The sequence below is a fragment of the Phallusia mammillata genome, chromosome 7 (genome assembly GCF_965637545.1).
Source record: "Phallusia mammillata chromosome 7, kaPhaMamm4.hap1.1, whole genome shotgun sequence".
Classification (NCBI taxonomy): Eukaryota; Metazoa; Chordata; class Ascidiacea; order Phlebobranchia; family Ascidiidae; genus Phallusia; species Phallusia mammillata.
The window spans coordinates 1,183,363-1,202,583 of NC_137258.1; the positions used below are offsets into that span (position 1 = coordinate 1,183,363).

Genomic DNA, 19,221 nt, shown 5'->3' on the forward strand with positions numbered 1-19,221 from the left:
AAACAACCAGACGTTATAGTCACTTCTGAATCTTGTTAGCTTACAAAACTGCCCAACAACACAATTACACAACAAGGAAAATCTGAATTGGACAAACTGCGTTTGTAAATTGAAAGTTGAAACGCAGATGAAAAGAGGGACTTTCCCTACACATTTGTGGATGAGTGTAAAAAAATAGAATTTTCTAATATTATTTCGATGTAAGCCAAAGACCAAGTAAATAAAAACTGCTTTAGCTAAACTACATTCTCATCTTTAAAAATTGATGTTTTGTACAAAAACTCCACGCTCAGGAACAGATTTATTCGCAATAGAGCAAGAAATAACGACAAGCAACGCCCAAAAGAAACTTTGAGGAGGCGATAAAATGTGGTAGAGCTACTAACACTGAGCTTCACCTTTGGCTCGACCTGGGAACTTCTGGTAGGTGGCGCAAAAGAGCATAGGCGTTTATGGTGCTGTTACAGCAATTTGGGTTTCCGGTAAGAATAATTGCTGAGTCAGCACCATAAACGCCTATGCTCTTTTGCGCCACCTACCAGAAGTTCCCAGGTCGGGCCAAAGGTGAAGCTCAGTGTTAGTAGCTCTACCATAAAATGTGAAGCATTTGTTCTGACCCCCAGAATTTTAATAGTGCATTAATTAGTAAAAGCAGGATGTTTGACAGGAGGTAGGTGCTTGCTGTTTTTTGATCTAAATTATACATCTGTTTCCAAAACCCCATCTTCGGTTTGACGCGAAATTCCCAAGGTCGAAGTGACCTCAGTGTCCAGTTTTGGCTCGTATTTGTTTAGAAAGTAACCGACCCCCGGAATGTCACTGGGAAAGCCTTTGGGAAGATCTTCGCGCTTTCTGGCACTGAATTTGAAACCTGGATCGTCCTGGAGTAACCTAGAGGCAAATGACCATTAAGGTTTTGACCTAAAGTAACCTACAACAAATTGAATTTACTTATGTGTCGTTGGACTGACGTAGATCTTTCCACCTTCGCTGTGAGATTCAAACCTGTTTGCAAGCGTGACATTGTTACCGAACAAACAGTATCGCGGCATTCTCGTTCCGACGACTCCAGTGACAACCGATCCAGTGTGAATACCGATTCTCATCTGCAAAAAAAGTAAAAAGAGAATAAACTTTGGAACATTATTAATAAATATTTACACATATCATACGCTTATGTTTTACATTCCGGCCCTGAAGGTTATTCGACAGCATGACAAGGCTTAAAAAACTAATTGAACGTTGGAAAACTGAGGTCGAGGGTTTCAATCTCATCACGATTGTTTTTGCCTTTATTGGTGAAAACATATTACCTTGACACAATTCATAGGAATTACACTATACACAGATCTATTCATAAGTTGAATGAGGAATATAACGGCTCAAATAGACGTAAAAAGCGACATGCTTTATTATTTCTTTTATTATTATACCATTTTGTTTTGCACCATTTTATCAATCTTATTTGCGACTCAAGTGGATATAAATGGGTGTAACTGATGTGGCTCCTCATATCACTGGTAATGACATAAGCATTTGTCGAAACGTTTGAATAATAAAGCCTGTTGCTTTTTATGTCTATTTGGGCCGCTATTTTTTTTAACATTGGAAAGAGACTTTTCAGATTGGGAACAGAGGTTTGTTAATTCAAGTATAACGTCTTGTCCAAAATGAATACCGGCACTAACTCACCGGTTAATGTGATCAAAGTGTTTTTACTCACCGTGATAGCGATGCCAGTGGGAGTGTAGACAGTCTGAGCACATCGAATCATGAACAAAGCCATCCAAGCGATCTGATGAGCGTGCGTTTTAGTCTGGCAGTGCAAACCTCCAGCGACACAATAAGCATCACCGATGGTCTCAACCTGAATTAACATATATATATATTAGTAAACTGAGAGTGATAGAACTGAATGGTATCAGACCATTTTTTATTCTTCTTTAATCCTGTGTTTGTCGTGCCATTGTACTGTCTTAAGTTACTATGCTTGTCGCGTTCAAGTGCACGTGAACAAAATAAAATACGATATGATACGAATTGGTGTTTTATCTTGTGGCTTTATAGGAACTGAAGATGCCATTTATGCGCAATATACAGTATATAAGTTATTCCACGATATGTTTTGGCTGATTTCGTTACTGGGAAAATATTCAAAATATTTTCCATCCTCAGTTATAAATCAGTAAATAGTTTATTTGGACATTTGCATTTTGAAGTTTCCGTTCAGCATAATCAACATTTTTACAGCCTATACACCATTTATGTGAGATGCTCTATCATAATAAACATACATCAGCAAAATCTTCTGTATCTAAAGGTAACGTTTACTTACTTTGTACACGTCGTGGATACCACACTGGCGGTCGAACTGGACGTACAAGTTACTGAGCATGCTGATTACTTCCATCGGGGAACACGAGGAGCAGATTGAAGTGAAACCCACAATGTCCGAAAATAACATGGTAATGTCCTGAAAAATGTAAGTGTTCACAACGTAAAAATCTCATTGAAGCAGCGCCGCTCTTTATAATCTGATATCTGTCCTACAAATTCTACAAGCCACAAGTACAGCGTGATACACACGTCAAATTGTCAAAAAGCGCAACTCGGCTCGTCAAAACTAGCCAAGAAGGAGTCCAATTGGGCTACAAAAGCTACAAATATTGTAAACGGAGGAAGCTTAAATTACGCTGGGTTTTGTACGATTTAGATATATGTGGTTCTTGATATGTACACAACAAATTTAATATTGTCTCGTGTACATTTTATCCTATCAAAACCACGTGACACGCTGTATTCAAAACAAACACGTCATTCGTCTACTACTCAGTTGTCCACAATGTGTGTGTCAATAATTAAGCAAAACCTTAAGTTGACGAGCTTTGACTTGTTTTCCGAGCCATAGATTCTCTGCAATGTCAGCGGGAAAAATCGAATACAGAAGTTCAACATTGAGTCTCCTCTCCTGCTCAAGGGCGTTGTTGTTCTCTTCCAAGGATGCTCTGTAGGAAATCAGCAGTTACAAAATGAAAACTGGTAAGGCTAATATAAGAGCATCAAGTCAATAAATGCTGCAGACAGTGCACACCGACCTATACAAGGTCAAAGAATTGGCGAGGCATGCCTTACATATATTGACGTCAATCGATAACCTCACCTTAACTTATCCATCCGCCGCTTCAAGCTTTCCTGCGCTTTCGCCTGCTCTCCCACGAGTATGACGTCACGCGTTGCGTCATGAATCGGGATGTCCGAGATGAAGATTCCTGTTCCGCGGAGTTCGTCGAGTTTGTGGAGGTTGGGAGATCCCATGAAGAGAAGACAATCTTGCTCCTTCACAAACAACATCCCACCGCGGATCTCCATGTTCTGCATCACACATAAATATTGTCAGCATCACTTGTAGATGAACATCAATTCATAACTGGGATCAGCCCTGAAGCGTGTGTGCAGACCAGCGATCACGGCACAGTCTCGGAAAGACTCTTGTCGTGGGTTCGAATCCCACCGCAGGCTAGAATTTTCTAGTCTGTGCCTTTCCACATGGTGGTGAATGCTTGGTGACCGACTGGTTTGGTATGGTGCCTTAAATGACCTGGCGTACTGTGGTTTGTCACTAGTAGGGATTTTATCGTATAGTAAAAGCAAATATTATAGAACTTAAGAGCTGGAACTTGGCCGAATGGTCCGCCTGGCCCACATACAGACATAATAATCTGATCAGGATTCGTCCCCTGGGTTCGAACCCCGAGTAAAAAAGATTTGAGAAACTATTTTCTACACGTATTAACTCATACAATTAATCAAACGACATACGAAGCATTGGCAATCGTTGCTTTAGAATCCAAAGGAATGGAATTGAACAAATTTAGCTAATAACGACGAAGGACTCCTCATTGACCCGATTTAATATCGGTAAGAGACTCAATAACCGCCGTATTCGGCCTAATCTTGATGTAGAGATACTTCACCGGCTGTAAGCACACTTGTAGGGGGTGAAATTGGCCGGATTTGGCTTTGTTCAAATATGGAGGATTAATGTGGTGAAAAAAGAGGTTTCAATATTATCTTCAAAATCTGCCAAGAGCTAAAGCAGCGAAAAAGGAGTTGGTTTTTCATTCACCTGTAGCCTTCTGATGCTTCAATTGGCAACTATTGTATGTTGATTTTATGGAGCTCTTCTGACACATGGAATATTCACCAACGGGGCAACATAATGAACATCAAAACAGACGTGATGCTTTCAGCGTGCTACAGGCACCTGCTCAAAGATTAGAGGCCCAATCATTCGTCACCGCACAGTGTTTTCGTTGCGTTGTACGCGTTTAATGCTGTTTTTCCTTTGTTTATGCCATAAAGCATATTCAGTGTTATTTACCCTGCTGAAGGCGACTTGTATAGGACGTTAAAACGTTGGCATAAAAATACATTTGCCAGACGAGCTCTTTCAAGTTGCTATTATGCCTGGCAGCAACAGCTGATATATCGATGCCGAAACACTGGACAACAGGCTGCCAGGCAGAAACATATTTTAAGAATGACAGGTCGTCTGTCGCTGTATGGATTATTGCGCGGAGTTAAGCAAGGAGATAACAGTACATGCTCGTAAAATCAATATGTTTTCATGTCGCACTGGTTTCGGTTTTGAAAATATGGCTGTAAAAAGCAAATGAAAGATATGTGATGTAGTGAGTTGTGTTTTAGCCATTAAATCCTACGGTGCAATACATTATGTATAAATGTTAAACCAGAATCTCCCAGTTCGTTGCTTGGTGGATGAAGACTACAATGAACCTTATGCTTATTGATTCAAATTTATAAATCATAAAGTCATTCATTCGTCAAGATTCCATTTGGATAAGATACCGAAGATGACACATAGGCGAAATATAGCCATCTTGAATTGATAACGATAAATGACTTAACGATTTATAGATTTGAATCAAATCCTATAATGGTTTAACATATGTTATATGTTTCCTTATTGCTTATGATTGTTGGTTTACAATATAATAACTCTGATTCGAGTGCTGAAAACACTGGCTGAGTGGGATAAAATTGTTTACAAATCCACATCTCAGCCAATGGCGGTAGGTTTCAAAAAAGGAAACAAATTTCCACTGGGAATTCTGTTCAAATTAGAAACACGAGCGCTGGTTTAATTACACAGAAAAAATCAATTTTGATTTCCAAGCCGGGTTAACTAAGAGCGACTATACAAGACATATTTCCCACGCTTATATCAATAGCTTAACGGGTACGTGATATAGGAAAATGTTCAATTCAAATTTTGTTTATTTTACCAGCGCATCATCTGCATTTTCATTTTTCAAGAGTATCAATGGGTGAAACACACATACAGCAATGTTTTTTTTTTAGTTGGTATGTTGTGGTCTGTAGCTTAAAAACAAATAATCAGAAATTGCAGCTGTTGTTTTGCCTTTCGTGAACGCTTATTGTACGCATGTGTACTCGAAAATTTCAAGTCTAATGCGAAATAATGTGTTTCTCAGCCAAACTTTGAGCGCAGTGTTACATTAAAGGCCAAGGATAGAAAATCGCCGACCCTGTTTTAATCGATTACGTTAAAGTTTGACGCGATTAAGATAAAGCACGATCTTTCAAATCAACATTTAACTCCCTGCTGTATTTGTCACCGCAAGTAGACGGTCACTTAGCAAACAAAACTGACATTAAATATGTTTTGTAAAATGTATCAAAATATATTATAAAGGGATATGACATAAATTATAGCAGGGTTGAAAGTATGACCAGACTTATCGAAGAGGTTGCACCTCTAATAAGTCTTTTGTTGCCCAAACGTTTCGATATGTAGGCATTTATGTCGGCGATCACTGCTGCTTAAATGTGAAGATTTTTTTTGGATCAGTAGTGCCTGACGATGCCCACAACGGCGAAATATGTATCGTTTAGACTAGGGGTGGGGAACCTGCGGCCTTCGTTGTCAAAATACATTTTAGGATGTTGATATTAAGGACTGCACCAGGCGCTGAAAAATAGACAGAAACGTATTTTTCGATTTTTATTCCACATTACTATGTGATTAGTTCTAGGGCAGCGGTTTTCAAACTAGAGCTAAATGGTCCCATAGTGGTTTACATAGCGATTTCCGTAGTACTACCAAGAGCCCAAGATTCTACAATCTTACTTGTGTTGCAAAAGAACAACTGTTTGCGCATAATCTAATGTCTTAAACTCGTTTGCGGTGTCACAAGGTGCTCTTAGATCATTCAGCGAGTCAAGCGAGTTTCAAGGTTAAATAAATCCTGAATGTAGTAGTTAAGATTGAAATGCAGTAAGGGATTATATTTAGCTTGGACCGTAAGTGCTACAATTCTACAAGGGATTTGCAAAACGACAATTCTGTACGTCACAAAGTTTGAACACCTCTGTCCGTGGCCTGGGAAATGGTCCATGCGACCTAAACGAGTGTCGATAAACCTTTTGGTGGCCTTGATAAACAAAAAGGTTCCCCACCCCTGGTTTAGACTATTTGTTGACTGATTCTGATAAGAATGCACTGTTGCTTCGTCGATGTTGGTTGGTTGTTGGAAACCGTCACATTTTGAATCATTTAGTCGCAGTAAATAAAAATAACTTACTATAGTTTCCTAATTAAAACGTCAATCATTTCATGTAAAAAATATTCTCACCTCCATAAGTGAGGAGTGTCGATCCTGGGAGTTTCGGTTGACATTTTTGTTCTTCAGTTGGATCGTGAATGGCTCGTTTACGAGTTCGAGAATGCCCAGGAACTCCAAATCTTTCTGCACAGTTGGGGTCGTGATTTGAAAATGATCAGTGAATTTTGCCTTCACGCCTCCCCGTTTCGCTCCACCGACAATTTGAGCGGCCTGCTTCAAATCCATGACCCGTAAAATTGCAGTTCCTACTTGCAGCAAATGCATTTGGCGGTTGAAGACCAGGTGAAAAGGAAATGCCCGGCAAAACGTGGCGACACCAATGCGACATGATGGATTTGACCTTTTGCTTTCGTTTTTGTGAGTTTGCTTCTCTAAAGGTTCTTGGTCAGCGTCTGTTGGCGGTTTTGAAATGCGACTGAAATTTCGCATCGAATCTTGAAACTCATTTGTCCCGTTTTGCTGAACTTGTCTCTCTCTGAAGCGGCGCTCAACTTTCTTTAAATCGTTGTGATCGATTTGTGAACGGCGCTTGCACATTTTATAATTCCAAAATCCTGGGTTTTGTCTCAAAGCAGAGAACGGGCAACCAGGTTCATCACCAGTCAGTTGAAGTCGATCTTGGTGCTCTGTAATCTCATCGCCACCGTTTGATGTGAAATCAACGCTCCGTGGCATCGCAAAGCCCGAATTTTTACAGTAAATGTTTGAAGGCTGCGCAGGTCGGGAATAGGCTACTTTGTCTGCATTCAAAAATAGAAAGGAGTTTCCCCTTGTGATGTAAGGTTTAACTAGGTGATTATCGCCATATTGACATATACTATAAAATAAATCTGCATGCCCTATAATATATTAGTTTGGCCTGTGCCTTGCCATATGGGAATGCTTGGGAGACCGGCTGATTCGGCACAACGCCTTTAACAGGCCTGACATACTATGAAAGTTTAACTAAGTAGTTATTGACATGTAATATAAAACAAAACTTTATGCCCTTTAATAGTCATACAATGCTGATGCAAACTAAGTTTAGGATAAGAAGGCAACATATAAATGTATGAACGTAATGTAGAAATGCCCCAGAAACAAGAAATAAGATTTTATGTCACACCACTGCTTCCGTTTTTACCCTTGTCCAAAAATCATATTTTGGTCAGGTTTAAAAAAGCAAAATTAGGCACCTCATCACGTTTCAACCATATATAACAGCCAAGTACTAGCTTGCAAAATATAAGTATGATTCTACCCATTAAAACACGTACAATTGAGATTGCAGCAATACGCAATATGGCTTGTTAGTAAACAAACTCAGTAAAATAATTCAGATTAAAATCCCTACTATTCATTACAGTAACAAGTAACTTAACAAACCTGCATAAAAATCCTCAAGCAGCGGTCCCAGACTTACATCACTCGCTGCAAACTCGTTCACACGACTGGAGAGAATACGTTGCCGCCTTGAACCGATGCCGCCCTTGCGTCCGTCCATCGATTCTGTGTTCGATCCAATATCTACAAGCTTGTGATGTTCAGATTTGTGAAGAGCTACTTGCTGTGGATTCGATTCGCTCCAATCACCAGTAAATTCCCTACGGGTGTCTGGGAATTGCACTCCTTCCAATTTCGCCTTTAATGAGCTGGAAATCTTCGCGACTGATGCGGGCGTTTCGCTTTGTGTGTTTCCGTGCAACTCACAAATATCCCGGCTGGGGGAATCGGCGGCAACCTTCACCTTCTGCGTCGCAGCACCAGAAAATCGAAGCCCCGGAACGGAATAACGCCTTTGGGGACTTGCTAGCCCTTTCTCGCTTCTGCTCTCTTCCTCTTGACTGATGCGGTCTTTGTCCAAAATTAGATTAGTACATGTTTGAGAGGCTTGTAAATGACCGCGTAATGGCCGTTTTCTGGCGCTTTGGCATTTGACTTGCTGCGTCTCCTCGCCTGGACTGTCACCAGCTGCGTCTGTGTGACTGATAGCTTCACCACCCGAGCTGTGTTGTTCGTGTTTACTGTCATCTGTCCACAGAGGCGAGTGTTTACTGAATTGCGTGGCGTCGTTCGTATCCGGCAGAGTACGTTCCCTGCTTTCCCGAATCACATAGCGGTAAACGCCGTTGTCTGCGCCGTGCTGCTGTAAACTGCCCGACGTCCCGCCCAACCTGCGCCGTTTATTTGCTTCTGCCTCGCTGTAACATTTACGATCGTCCGCCGCCTGGTCTACTGGCACTATGACGTCATTCCGATAAATTTCGTCGATTCTCCCAAAGCCTTCACCTGCCGAGATTTCATCGAAACTTTGATTGACGTCTTTGCGACCGTTGTGTGATGCATTTCGCTGGTGGATGTCAATATAACCAGCCAGGTCTACCAGGATGTTCGCAGCAGTCTCAGAACCGCAAACAACCTCTACATTGACCTTGAAAATAAGTTTTCCGAATTCCTCAATTAATCCACCGACGAACAGCGACATCGAGCGGAACGGTGTAGAAAACTTGAGCGACATTTCCGGCGTATTAGTCTCAGAACAGCCGTTAGCGGGAAAACAGATGAGCACGTGACCTCGCTTCACCGAACGACAGTCTACGTCACCGCGGTACGAACACATGGTGGCGCAAGAGGTGTGCGAGTTGTTGTAGACCTCGAGCAAGTGGAGAGTCAAACCTGTAAATAAGAGTTGTAAGCCGGGCTTTTCGGGCTTCGGTTTCTTAAAAATACTGGTTTGATTCGGGCCTGACTTTACACTCTGTGTCAGTATTTTTTTGAATAAATTTAATTAGCTAGGTAGCCAGTTGCTGGAACTGACCTAATGTTAAACAGCCCTAAAACCCAGCAAGACCAATTGTTTTTTGTGTTGGTTGACTTGGTATTTTTTCAAACTTTGGGGCCTAAACAGGCTCCCCAAAAACGATTCGGGCTCGGGCTCCCATTCCAGGCACGTTTACAATTCTGCTGTAAATCACCACGAAAAATTTAATCAAATCCTCATATGATAGTAACATATCGTCGGTAAACAAATGTCGCCTTCACATGCGGTGATAAATTCACATCGCAGAGTAATAAGTTTAATTTCGTGTTTACTAACCGTCGATTGTGTTGATAAATTTCTCCAGTGTGTTTCCGATAGAACTGATTGAATTACGATGCGAGTGGTAAAGGAAAGCTGCCATCTCCTTCCCAAACCGGCGAGCCACCAACATAAAATCGGTGTCTGTTAAACGTAAAATAACAAAGTCGAAACGTCAACTTAATCATGCAGAATCATGTCAGAAGGCCCCGAACATTTTGATCATTCGTTGTCGATTAAAATACCGATTGTAATTTGTTGAAATGCATAACCATATTACGCTAAGCTTTTTAAAGGCGTCATACCGAAGCCGGTCACCTAACTTTTCCGATATTCCATATGGGGCTTTAAGACGTAAACATCCAACAGGTGGATGTTAATTGAGAAATCTAAAATGATTGATTAGATCTAATCTGTAAAAGGGAAAGCACCGATTACGCCTAAAAGAATAAAAAATTAAATGTTACCTCCCCACCCCTCAAAAAAGGTAAAAAAAATTCAAGGTTGTATAATAAAATGAAATGCATCAATAAGAAAATTGGACCTAAGTAGGAAAAACGGTATCACAGCATTAACATAGCACTGTTAAACGTGGCTACATGCTAATGTTTCGCGCATAAAATTATTTGTAAAAAAATCTTTGAACGTAGTTTTCAACTAAACTTACTGATGATTTCGGCGAGGCAGCATATCATGTGTAAAATACGACGTTGATCGAAGAATTTGCTGCAGAGGACATTATCACGGAGAGCGATGGGTCGGTGGTGTAACGGGGAGTTTACAAATGAAGGATATTTATCGTTGTATCGTTGTGGGTCGTCCAATCCTACATCAACCTGCATCCTCTGCTTAATGAGCGTCCTGCAAAATAAATCGTCTTGGAGAGACAAAAAATTGCATATTTGAGGAAAAAATTCGTTCAGTTATTTTTTTATCAATGCTTCTCTTCAGGGTTTTTTTAAGGTTTGGTTTGGGTGACCCGTAAGTAGTTTTAAGAGACCGCAAGTGTTTCATTTAAATACCAAAAAATAGCCATATTTGCTTAAACGAATTATTTATTAGTGCACAATCACAGAACAAATTTGCAAGTCAAAATTTTGGGAAACCGCTGGAGAAATTTGGGGGACCGTTTCGAAAAAAAAACAAAAAACACTGCTTCTCTTACTCATTGTAGATACCAGGTTGAGCTGGTATTTGAACCAACAAGTTCAGGAACTGTTTGGAATAACAGTGGTGTGCAATGACGTCTAACTTTAATAAACCTACGGTGTAGATGCAGCGCGTTCAGCTCTTATTCACCAATTTGTGACCGACATTTTTATGCGCTCCATTACGTTTCAACGTTGTGCAGCAATTGCCGGCTTGGTGATTGTTTTAGTGCAATTGTGTTACTATGTTGTCCAAGCGAAATTAACTCAACTCAAACTCAAACCCTCGCAATTTGACAGCAACCCTTTATGTTAAAACAAGTACCAATATAGAGATAAACACTTTCTTTTACAGTCTTAAATAATCTTAGATAAACGGTAATTTACACCACAGTAATTTACACCATGTGATTGAGCTATTTTTTTATCGGGTATACATCTCCATAGATGAAATTTAAAGTTAAAATACAACCAAATCTACGGTAGTTTACAGCATAATTCCTCCATGCGTAAAATGAAACCCCTTAGCCCAATTAATATTTGGTATCTTAAGCCCATCCCGTATCAATGAAAGTAATTTGCCAAAAAGCCAAAAAAGTTTTTGTAATCATCAAATTATTAAAGCCCTGTGCGATTATATTTAACTTAGGATTTAAATTTTCCATCAAGTAATTAAAAGGGATATTGCATAGTGAGCTATAGGGGATAGCTTATAGTAAAGTCAATCGGACCCAAAATATCGATGATGGCGATGGAACAAAGTCAGTGTTGTGTAGTGGAAGGTTGCAGATCAATTATTCAGCACCTCTGAAAGGTGGGCCTTACCTGACACGATCATATATGTCTGTGTCGTACTGCTGCAAGAGACGAAAGAACGTCCTTCGCATGAACAACTCCTGTAATACAAAATACAAGAAATTGTATACGTAGCTTGTAAAGCTCTGCACAAATGAATGCAATATAACACCTCATAAAACCTATTTTGAAAATAAGATAGATAAAGTATAAACGTGCGTCAAGGTTTTAATTGATACTAAGCTAAGATGCTGGCGTATTATAATATATTAAACATTGTATTGGTCAGTTGGTGCCCTTTCATAACTACAATTTACAATTTGAGCGATTAAAATACAGTTTTCGTTGTGTTTACTTGCTTATTTGCCGACAGCACGAAAACAAACAGCGCAAACGCAGCATGAAAAATTGTCGAACAAATTAAACCAACAGCTGAACGACAGCAGGTTATTAAAAGATTTTCTCGTTAGCTGAGAGCAATTCCATGTTGGCCAATAATTGAACAAGAATCGGTTTTGCTCAAAAATGACACTCGATAAATCAACAGGCTCCAGCCTAGGGTGGATTGACATCTTGAACAACGAAAACAAATCAATATTTTTTTGCCTCTCATTTTGGGATTTCTTGCAACGTTAAAATCCGCTTACAGTTGTCGAAGACAAATCTGACTCCAAAAAGATGTAAAGTGTTAAAATCTTAATCGAACAATGAGTGGAATTAACAATGAAGCCATAGTCTTGTCCCAAACTTTGAAGCAGCATTTATCCCCCTATACTAAACGAAAAAGGGCCACATTCGACAAAAAACACGTTCCAAACTAACTACATTGGCGTCAAAACTAACTTTCACGTATATATGACATACTAAATTATCAACCAGTCCATTTGTGGATAAAAGTGGTTTGAAAAAACGGTTTTCAGAAAAAAACATCACTGTATACAGTGCATATACGCAAGCAGTGTATGACTTGATACGGTTGACTGCACACATATTCTGTGTATATTTCATGAGTATCTCAAGTTTGACATCGGACACGCGCGCACTCGTAAATCGGATCGAGTTGTATCAGACATTCGTCGCCACATTGTCAACTCCCACTTCAAGAATTGTGACGTCACACAAAAGAAGCGCGCGATTGTTTAGTTTTTGTCTCGGGTTCGAAAAAATAGTTTATTCGTTAGTTTGAAGATTTTTTTATCTTTTTTATTGCTTTGTCATACCTGATTTTGCATGTTGCACTATATGAGCTGACAAGGTCAATAATGCGACGTTAAATAATAAACAAAACATCATGTTTTGCTGTTTGGTTTATCAGTGTGAGATGTGAGTTTATACCAAAGTAAAAAAAACGGTCATTGTCCATGTCAAGACGGAAAGTTTAAATATAATCTTTAGATGCCGAAATACCCGGAGCACAATTTGTTGGCATATACACTTCCATTGTTTGAGATTAATAGTAAGAGCATATTGATTCAACGTTGTAACAAAATTTGCTTGCTAAAACATCAAACAACACAGCACTTAAACACATCTACTGATATTGAGCATTCAGCATATGTAAGCTAAATAGGAGTCTTCAAAATAAAAAAACCTGCCTATAAAAGTAAGATGATTTACAAACAACTTACTGATGGCATAGTGATGTTAAGCAAACATTCCCGGAGCCCATCAATCGATGCTTTTTTTGACGAGCTACGAAGTTTCGAGTCGAATGACTCATCGTTAGAAGCTGGAGTGATGTTTAAACACAGAGGCGGAGTACATCCAGAGTTGCTTCTACTCTCACTGTAGTAGCCGCTGTCCGAACTCACTTTCTTCTGCTTCCCGTGTTTGCACTTTTGCGGCACAGACAGAGTCATGGCTGAGCAGAATATTCATGTAAGGTTTAGGTTTGCCTGAAAGCTAGGATTCTAAAATCAAACATGTTCACATAAAACAATATAAATCTGTGGCACGAAAAAAACGACCTCTAACAAGATCATAATTAAGCGCAAGTAAGTCAAACAAAACTTTTGTGTATTGAAAAACACTGTACGTTTGGTTAACTGACGACATATGATGCTTATTATTCGCGGAAAAAGATCCTGTAACAAACACAGACCTTACACGTTTGGTTGTTTCAAAAGTTGCCCAAACAAGTTTACTAAAATGTAACTCCTATCACTGGAAACATCCGGCAAAACTAAGCCAATCCCAGTGGAACCTTCCTTTTTAATACCTAAATTTTATCACATTTTAGTTTTCTTCAGAATCGCATTTATCAAAATTGAATTTAGACTAAATCTGTCTGTTGGTTAGTAAAGCAAAAGCTATCAGCGCATGAAACATTTTAATCTCAAAAACTAAAAACGATTCACAGTTCTACAATATGCAAACGAATTTATAAACCTCTTCTGTCAATTGCACTTTTATACCGACGTTTCGCCGTCCTATACGTTGGTATAAAAATACAATTGCCTGAAGATCTCTATAAATTTGATGTTAAGCCTGGCAGCAACTAAGCTAATATATTCTACAATACAAGCTGCATCACAACTTCTCCATGCGCGACATATAACCTCGCCACAACACCAGCGCATGCGGTAATAAAACTAAAACATTTCACATCACGACATTTTACGATATCCGTGGCGCGGAAAGAAGCAAACAACTTTCTTCAACTCAAACCTCCCAAGACGCTCGATCCTGTCGAGTAATCCTCCTGTCGTCTGGGTGTCAGGCCTGTCTGATTGATGGCGAAAATGCTACTTCGCCTTTCTCTACCTCTTTTGAAGGCTGGTGGGGGAAAAAGCTCTTGCTCGGTCGTTGAATCCGCCCCTAGGCTGTAATTGCACCTGCAAGGGTTAAAACGTGACTTAGGGTTGTAAAAACATTCACTTCGCCCCCACGATAAGGGGTCAAATCTGGGTTGGGGTGAACAAGGGCCGTTGAACTGTTACAAACTGGGGTCTGTGTATGAGTTCAATGAGGAAAATAACGGCCCAAACCGACGTATAAAGCGACATGCTTAATTATTCAAACGATGAAGGCATGAGCGTTTTGCCGAAACGTTTGAATAATAAGTACGTCGCCTTTTACGTCTATTTGGTCCGTTATTTTCCTCATTCAACTAGGTTTTTGTGCAAATTTTATGTCCATTTTGTTCACAATTAAACTACTTTTCAAGTCCGTGCAGCACAAATACGCAACTAAGAAAAATGTAACATCGGCTTTCTTCCAATCTGACATTTTCTTCCTTTTTTATTATTGACATGGTCGAATGTTTAGCAAACATAACTATGCAATTTTTAAGTGTGTAATTGATATAGAACATCAGTCATAAATGTTTACACACACACAACATAACATATCGTTCTATCTCCACGTTGAAACTGACTTTTGGCTGCAATTTTAAGAAAAAAGGTATACTCACAACCAACTAAAGACAACGTGCGTTGTTTACAAACTGTCCACAATAATAATTTAAATTCCACAAGCGAACTAAGATAATGTACTGACAGAGTGCTTTGTACCTTTTCTCGTTGTCTTCAGGAGGCGGTGAGAGCAGAAAGGCTGACAAAATGTTGGATCGATGAAAAGGGACAGCAGCACTAAAATCCGATGAGGCGAGAGAAGCACGCCTTCGCTGACCGGGATTTGTCCGCCTACAAAACAATGGCTTTGAATTGGCATTGAATTAGTGACCGCGCGCTCACGGACTAACACCTGTTGCTGTTTTGTCTGCGTTCACGCGGATTACAGATTAGGCCAAAGGCTAAAACAAGGAATCTTAATGTGGCATTAACGTTTAAGGTCCGCTTTGTATGCCTTAGTGGGAAAATGTTGCTTTCATCGAAAAGAGCTTTTAATCGACGTGGTCGCACTTGAAATGTGTGCAAATATTACATGTAAGCACCAAAGCCAGCTTTGTACTATGTTGGTTGCTCAATCGCTAAATGAAATTACACCGTTTTAGCAAAAACTTCACACATAAACACACAATTCCAACTATTAAATCACAACGTACTTTTCATACAAAAGACTTTCGTGTTAGATGCTTAACAATACAATAGTGGCGCTATGAAGCTGAGCAACACAGTACGTGAGCAAACAAACGATGTAGGATTCCTTATAATAACCTGTCAGCACATTTACCAACCCCTGGTTGTTCACATAGACTTGTTACAGAGCGCAGGCCAATAATGAAACACAGTGCGCAGTGGCGTCACCACGCGGGGAGTATACACCCTTTTTAGCAGGCGATGTTACTAGCGTGTAAACTCAAATCACAAATATTTGCGAAATACCGATAGGTGGCGCAAAGAGCATTAAAGAACATATGTAAGCAAAATTCTGTTTAAATACTGGGAAAAATATCTTGGCCAAATGGTCCGCGCGCCATAAAAAATAACATTAAAAGCAACTTAAAAACCTATAGTGCTGAACTTTTGACTTAGTTCCTAACTGAGATATTGTGCTCTTTACGCTGTCAATCGGAGTTTTGCAAACTGATGTGATTTACGTTCCCATGTTAGAACCTCAGCCTTATAAGAAACGGACATAGTCAGCAATGCCCTAAATGAGATTTGTTTCGATTTTACAACATGTTGCTTGTGAATACCCAGTTTTGGTTGTCGCACAGAATTTATTTCAAATAAACCTTTTGATCATTCAATACAATTATTTCAAATTGGAATTTCAACATGGGTGGAGTTCCCTCCAAAGGAAGAATTTTAAAACTTAAGGGAAGAAATTTATAATTTTTAAATGTGGTTTAGCGGAATCAAAGCATGTGTTGTACTCTGTACATTGACAAACCGATGCCTTTTTATCCATTTATGCACAACTTTAACTGAAAAATTTATAAACGTTGCTTTCATAATAGGCATTTTCGTTATCTATTTATCCTAACCTGTACTGGATCCTTAAAAGTTCATCATCTACGTCATCGATTTCTTCGTCATCCTCAGAATTCAATTTAACAGATTGTTGAAACTTGATAAGATCCGACAAACCATCTGTAGTGTCATGTATTGAATGCTTCCGTAAATATTTCGGGCTTATACCGCCTCCGTCCCAATAACTGACGGGCACTGTTAAAGTATTTCCTAAACTCCTAGTAGTGCTCGTTAATTCCTCCATACTAAGGTGTTATTTGACTATATCCGAACACAACAAGTGATATACTTGAAAGAATAAAACAGTAACAACAATAAACGATAAATTACTTGTTAAAAACTGAATCAGACGGTTTACATAAAGAATATGTATTTTTTTACAAACTGGCGATGCCACCCAGACAAAATAACCTTATTTATTCCTTTGCATAAACCGACTGATTTTGTTTTAACCAAGGATTTTATCGTCTATTGGTTTTACTGTTTATAGTAGAAAAGGGCAAACAGTCATCGTCAGTTTAAGCCATGGTGTTGATGGTGTTGACTTTACTATTGGTAAAGTTCGTTCTGATACTTTGAAATGATAGTGCGCCAGGCCTATCAGGGAGTTATACCGATACATAAAATCATGCGTGCATAAACGCTTCAGATCCCGGTATGAACGTTTATGTTCGTGTGGAATAACAAAACTATCTTCCAAAAAAATCGGTAACGAAGACTTTTTAGAACAAATTTTGCTACGTACGGCATTTTAACTTCCAAAGCAAAACCAAACCACCTTACAAAAACCTTTATCAAATACAGGTTAAAAATACTAAACCATAATTGTCTACCTATATGAAACCCACGGATACAAAACACATAAATGAGTCTTCTCTGCATCAAATTGTTACATAGAAACAATACATCCAAAACGCCACATTATACCTATATATCTTGTTATGACGCAATATTTGAGATTATTAGAGGTTCATTCATTTTCTTATGACCTCACACTCATTTTGATTTCTTGCCGCTTAGTCGTATTAATCACGAATATTATTAACTGTGGCGGTGTGATCAAAGAATGGCTGTTTGCTTACACCAAACTACAGACTCTATGTGGTTTCTTACAAGGTTGCCCGATCAAAAATTCGAATTACTAACCTTCAGACAAAACTCTGAGCAGTTTCAATCAATTTGCAAAAGTAAAGTTGTCGTTTTACCCATAAATGCCATCTTTAAAAGTAAGTTTTTGTTCTGATTACGTTTTTTTAAACCGTTTTTATAAGCTAATTTGCACCGAGGTAATCTATCGATAAATAACAATTTAAAATGCGTCTTCGAACAAACACACAACGTCTTCGAACGAATTCCCCTCCTGAGAAAAGTGCACACGCACTGGCAAAAAGTAATCAACATTTTTTTCAGCCGCGCTTTTCTTATTTCAACGCCGCGTTTGTTTTTGTGCCCATTGCTTTCAAATTTTGCCTTGACAATCGACAATCTGTTGTCACAGCTTTATTACGTCAACGCTTTGTGACATCACACTTCCAAGAAAACTATAACGGCAAACATATTTTTAAAGTAAACGTGTTGTTGACTGTTGTGTTTGACTTTAAGTCACCTCAATTCTAAAGTAAAAACTGACATCTTGCCAACACCTTCTTTTCCTCAATTGCTTTAAAACACTGACTTACTTGGAACCATATATCTGGTTGTGTTCGCTAATTTTACAAATGATTGAGTTAGCGCGCCCGTATTGAACGTAAGAAGCGAATAAATTTGATTTACTAAAACACACAATCAAACCACAAGTCGATGTTTGGGTCAATATGGGCCAGCCCACACATATTAGATGATTTTTTAAACTTTCACCTTTTTGCCTGTTGTTTTGGAAAAAGAACATTCTGACTAAACGAAGTCTGTCGCATGCTTCACGCTTACACCTGCTGCAGTAGTGATGCTGAAAGTGTTGGCTTAAAGTCAGTGTTTGTCTAGAAACAACACGCGCAGTGAAAGTGATAAAGCTATGATCAAACGAGAGACTGGCAGTCAATTTTTAACTAATTTCAGATTAATGAGCTTCCCAAAAATATCCTGATAAGACACTTTCCATAAAACGTGTTGGCGTTAGGCACCTGCTGGGCAATTATTTCCTGATGATCAGCACAGAACAATTATCGAAACGTTTGCAATTCAATTCCAATTACTCCGAGGTAATGTTTTGTCCATGGTACTAGTGTCATAAATTAACTGACTATCGTTTTCCGTTAGAGTCGATTTAAGCCTAAATGTTGTTTTCGATGCAATAGTAGCCAAGATAATAGGAGATTTAATATTGAATAATAAGCTATGCACAGTGGGATTCGAAATTTTTGTCAGCCGGTTCTATCACAAAAGTCATATTTTTCAGCCGGTTCTGTTACAAAAAGTCCATAGATAATAACCAGTAATGCTAACCGGTTCGCTGATCTCATAAAATTTCGTAGGACGGTTCTATAGAACCGGCTGAATCTCACCACTGGCTATGCATATGTTAGTAACCTCAACCAAAGCAAGCTACCTTTCAAGCAATACGACCTTGTCTGTCTGTCTGTCTTACTGCGTTTTTACAGTTTTTAAATCATTGTGTAACGCAGATAGCATGCAATAAGCTATCTGTCTGCCCCTGCAGACTGCGACAAACACTGGAA

At 39.1% G+C, this 19,221-nt stretch overlaps 1 protein-coding gene across 2 annotated transcripts; it reads right to left on the reverse strand.

Annotated features, from left to right (window-relative positions):
* Nucleotides 1-282: 282 nt before the first annotated feature.
* LOC145237560 (uncharacterized) lies at nt 283-15,270 on the reverse strand. Of its 2 annotated transcripts, XM_080100471.1 has the most exons (14): nt 15,182-15,270; nt 14,337-14,503; nt 13,298-13,530; nt 11,700-11,770; nt 10,394-10,587; nt 9,745-9,870; nt 8,034-9,323; nt 6,678-7,408; nt 3,161-3,372; nt 2,870-3,005; nt 2,336-2,473; nt 1,724-1,867; nt 952-1,106; nt 283-891 (listed from the first exon to the last, which is right to left on the reverse strand). In XM_080100471.1, exons 3-14 carry the CDS (start codon nt 13,526-13,528, stop codon nt 699-701), a joined length of 3,621 nt encoding a protein of 1,206 aa, XP_079956597.1. In that variant the 5' UTR covers nt 13,529-13,530; nt 14,337-14,503; nt 15,182-15,270; the 3' UTR covers nt 283-698. The 2 variants fall into 2 exon arrangements, with proteins under 2 accessions (XP_079956597.1, XP_079956598.1); XM_080100472.1 differs by lacking the exons at nt 14,337-14,503; nt 15,182-15,270 and adding an exon at nt 13,776-13,881.
* Nucleotides 15,271-19,221: the final 3,951 nt, after the last annotated feature.

Excerpts from the sequence above, each read along its gene's own strand:
- LOC145237560 (XM_080100471.1), bottom strand. The coding sequence starts at position 13,528 with ATGACTCTGTCTGTGCCGCAAAAGTGCAAACACGGGAAGCAGAAGAAA. Across the intron at positions 11,771-13,297 it reads TTAACATCACTATGCCATCA|GAGTTGTTCATGCGAAGGAC; the intron begins GTAAGTTGTTTG and ends TTTGTATTACAG. Across the intron at positions 10,588-11,699 it reads GACATATATGATCGTGTCAG|GACGCTCATTAAGCAGAGGA; the intron begins GTAAGGCCCACC and ends TTTATTTTGCAG.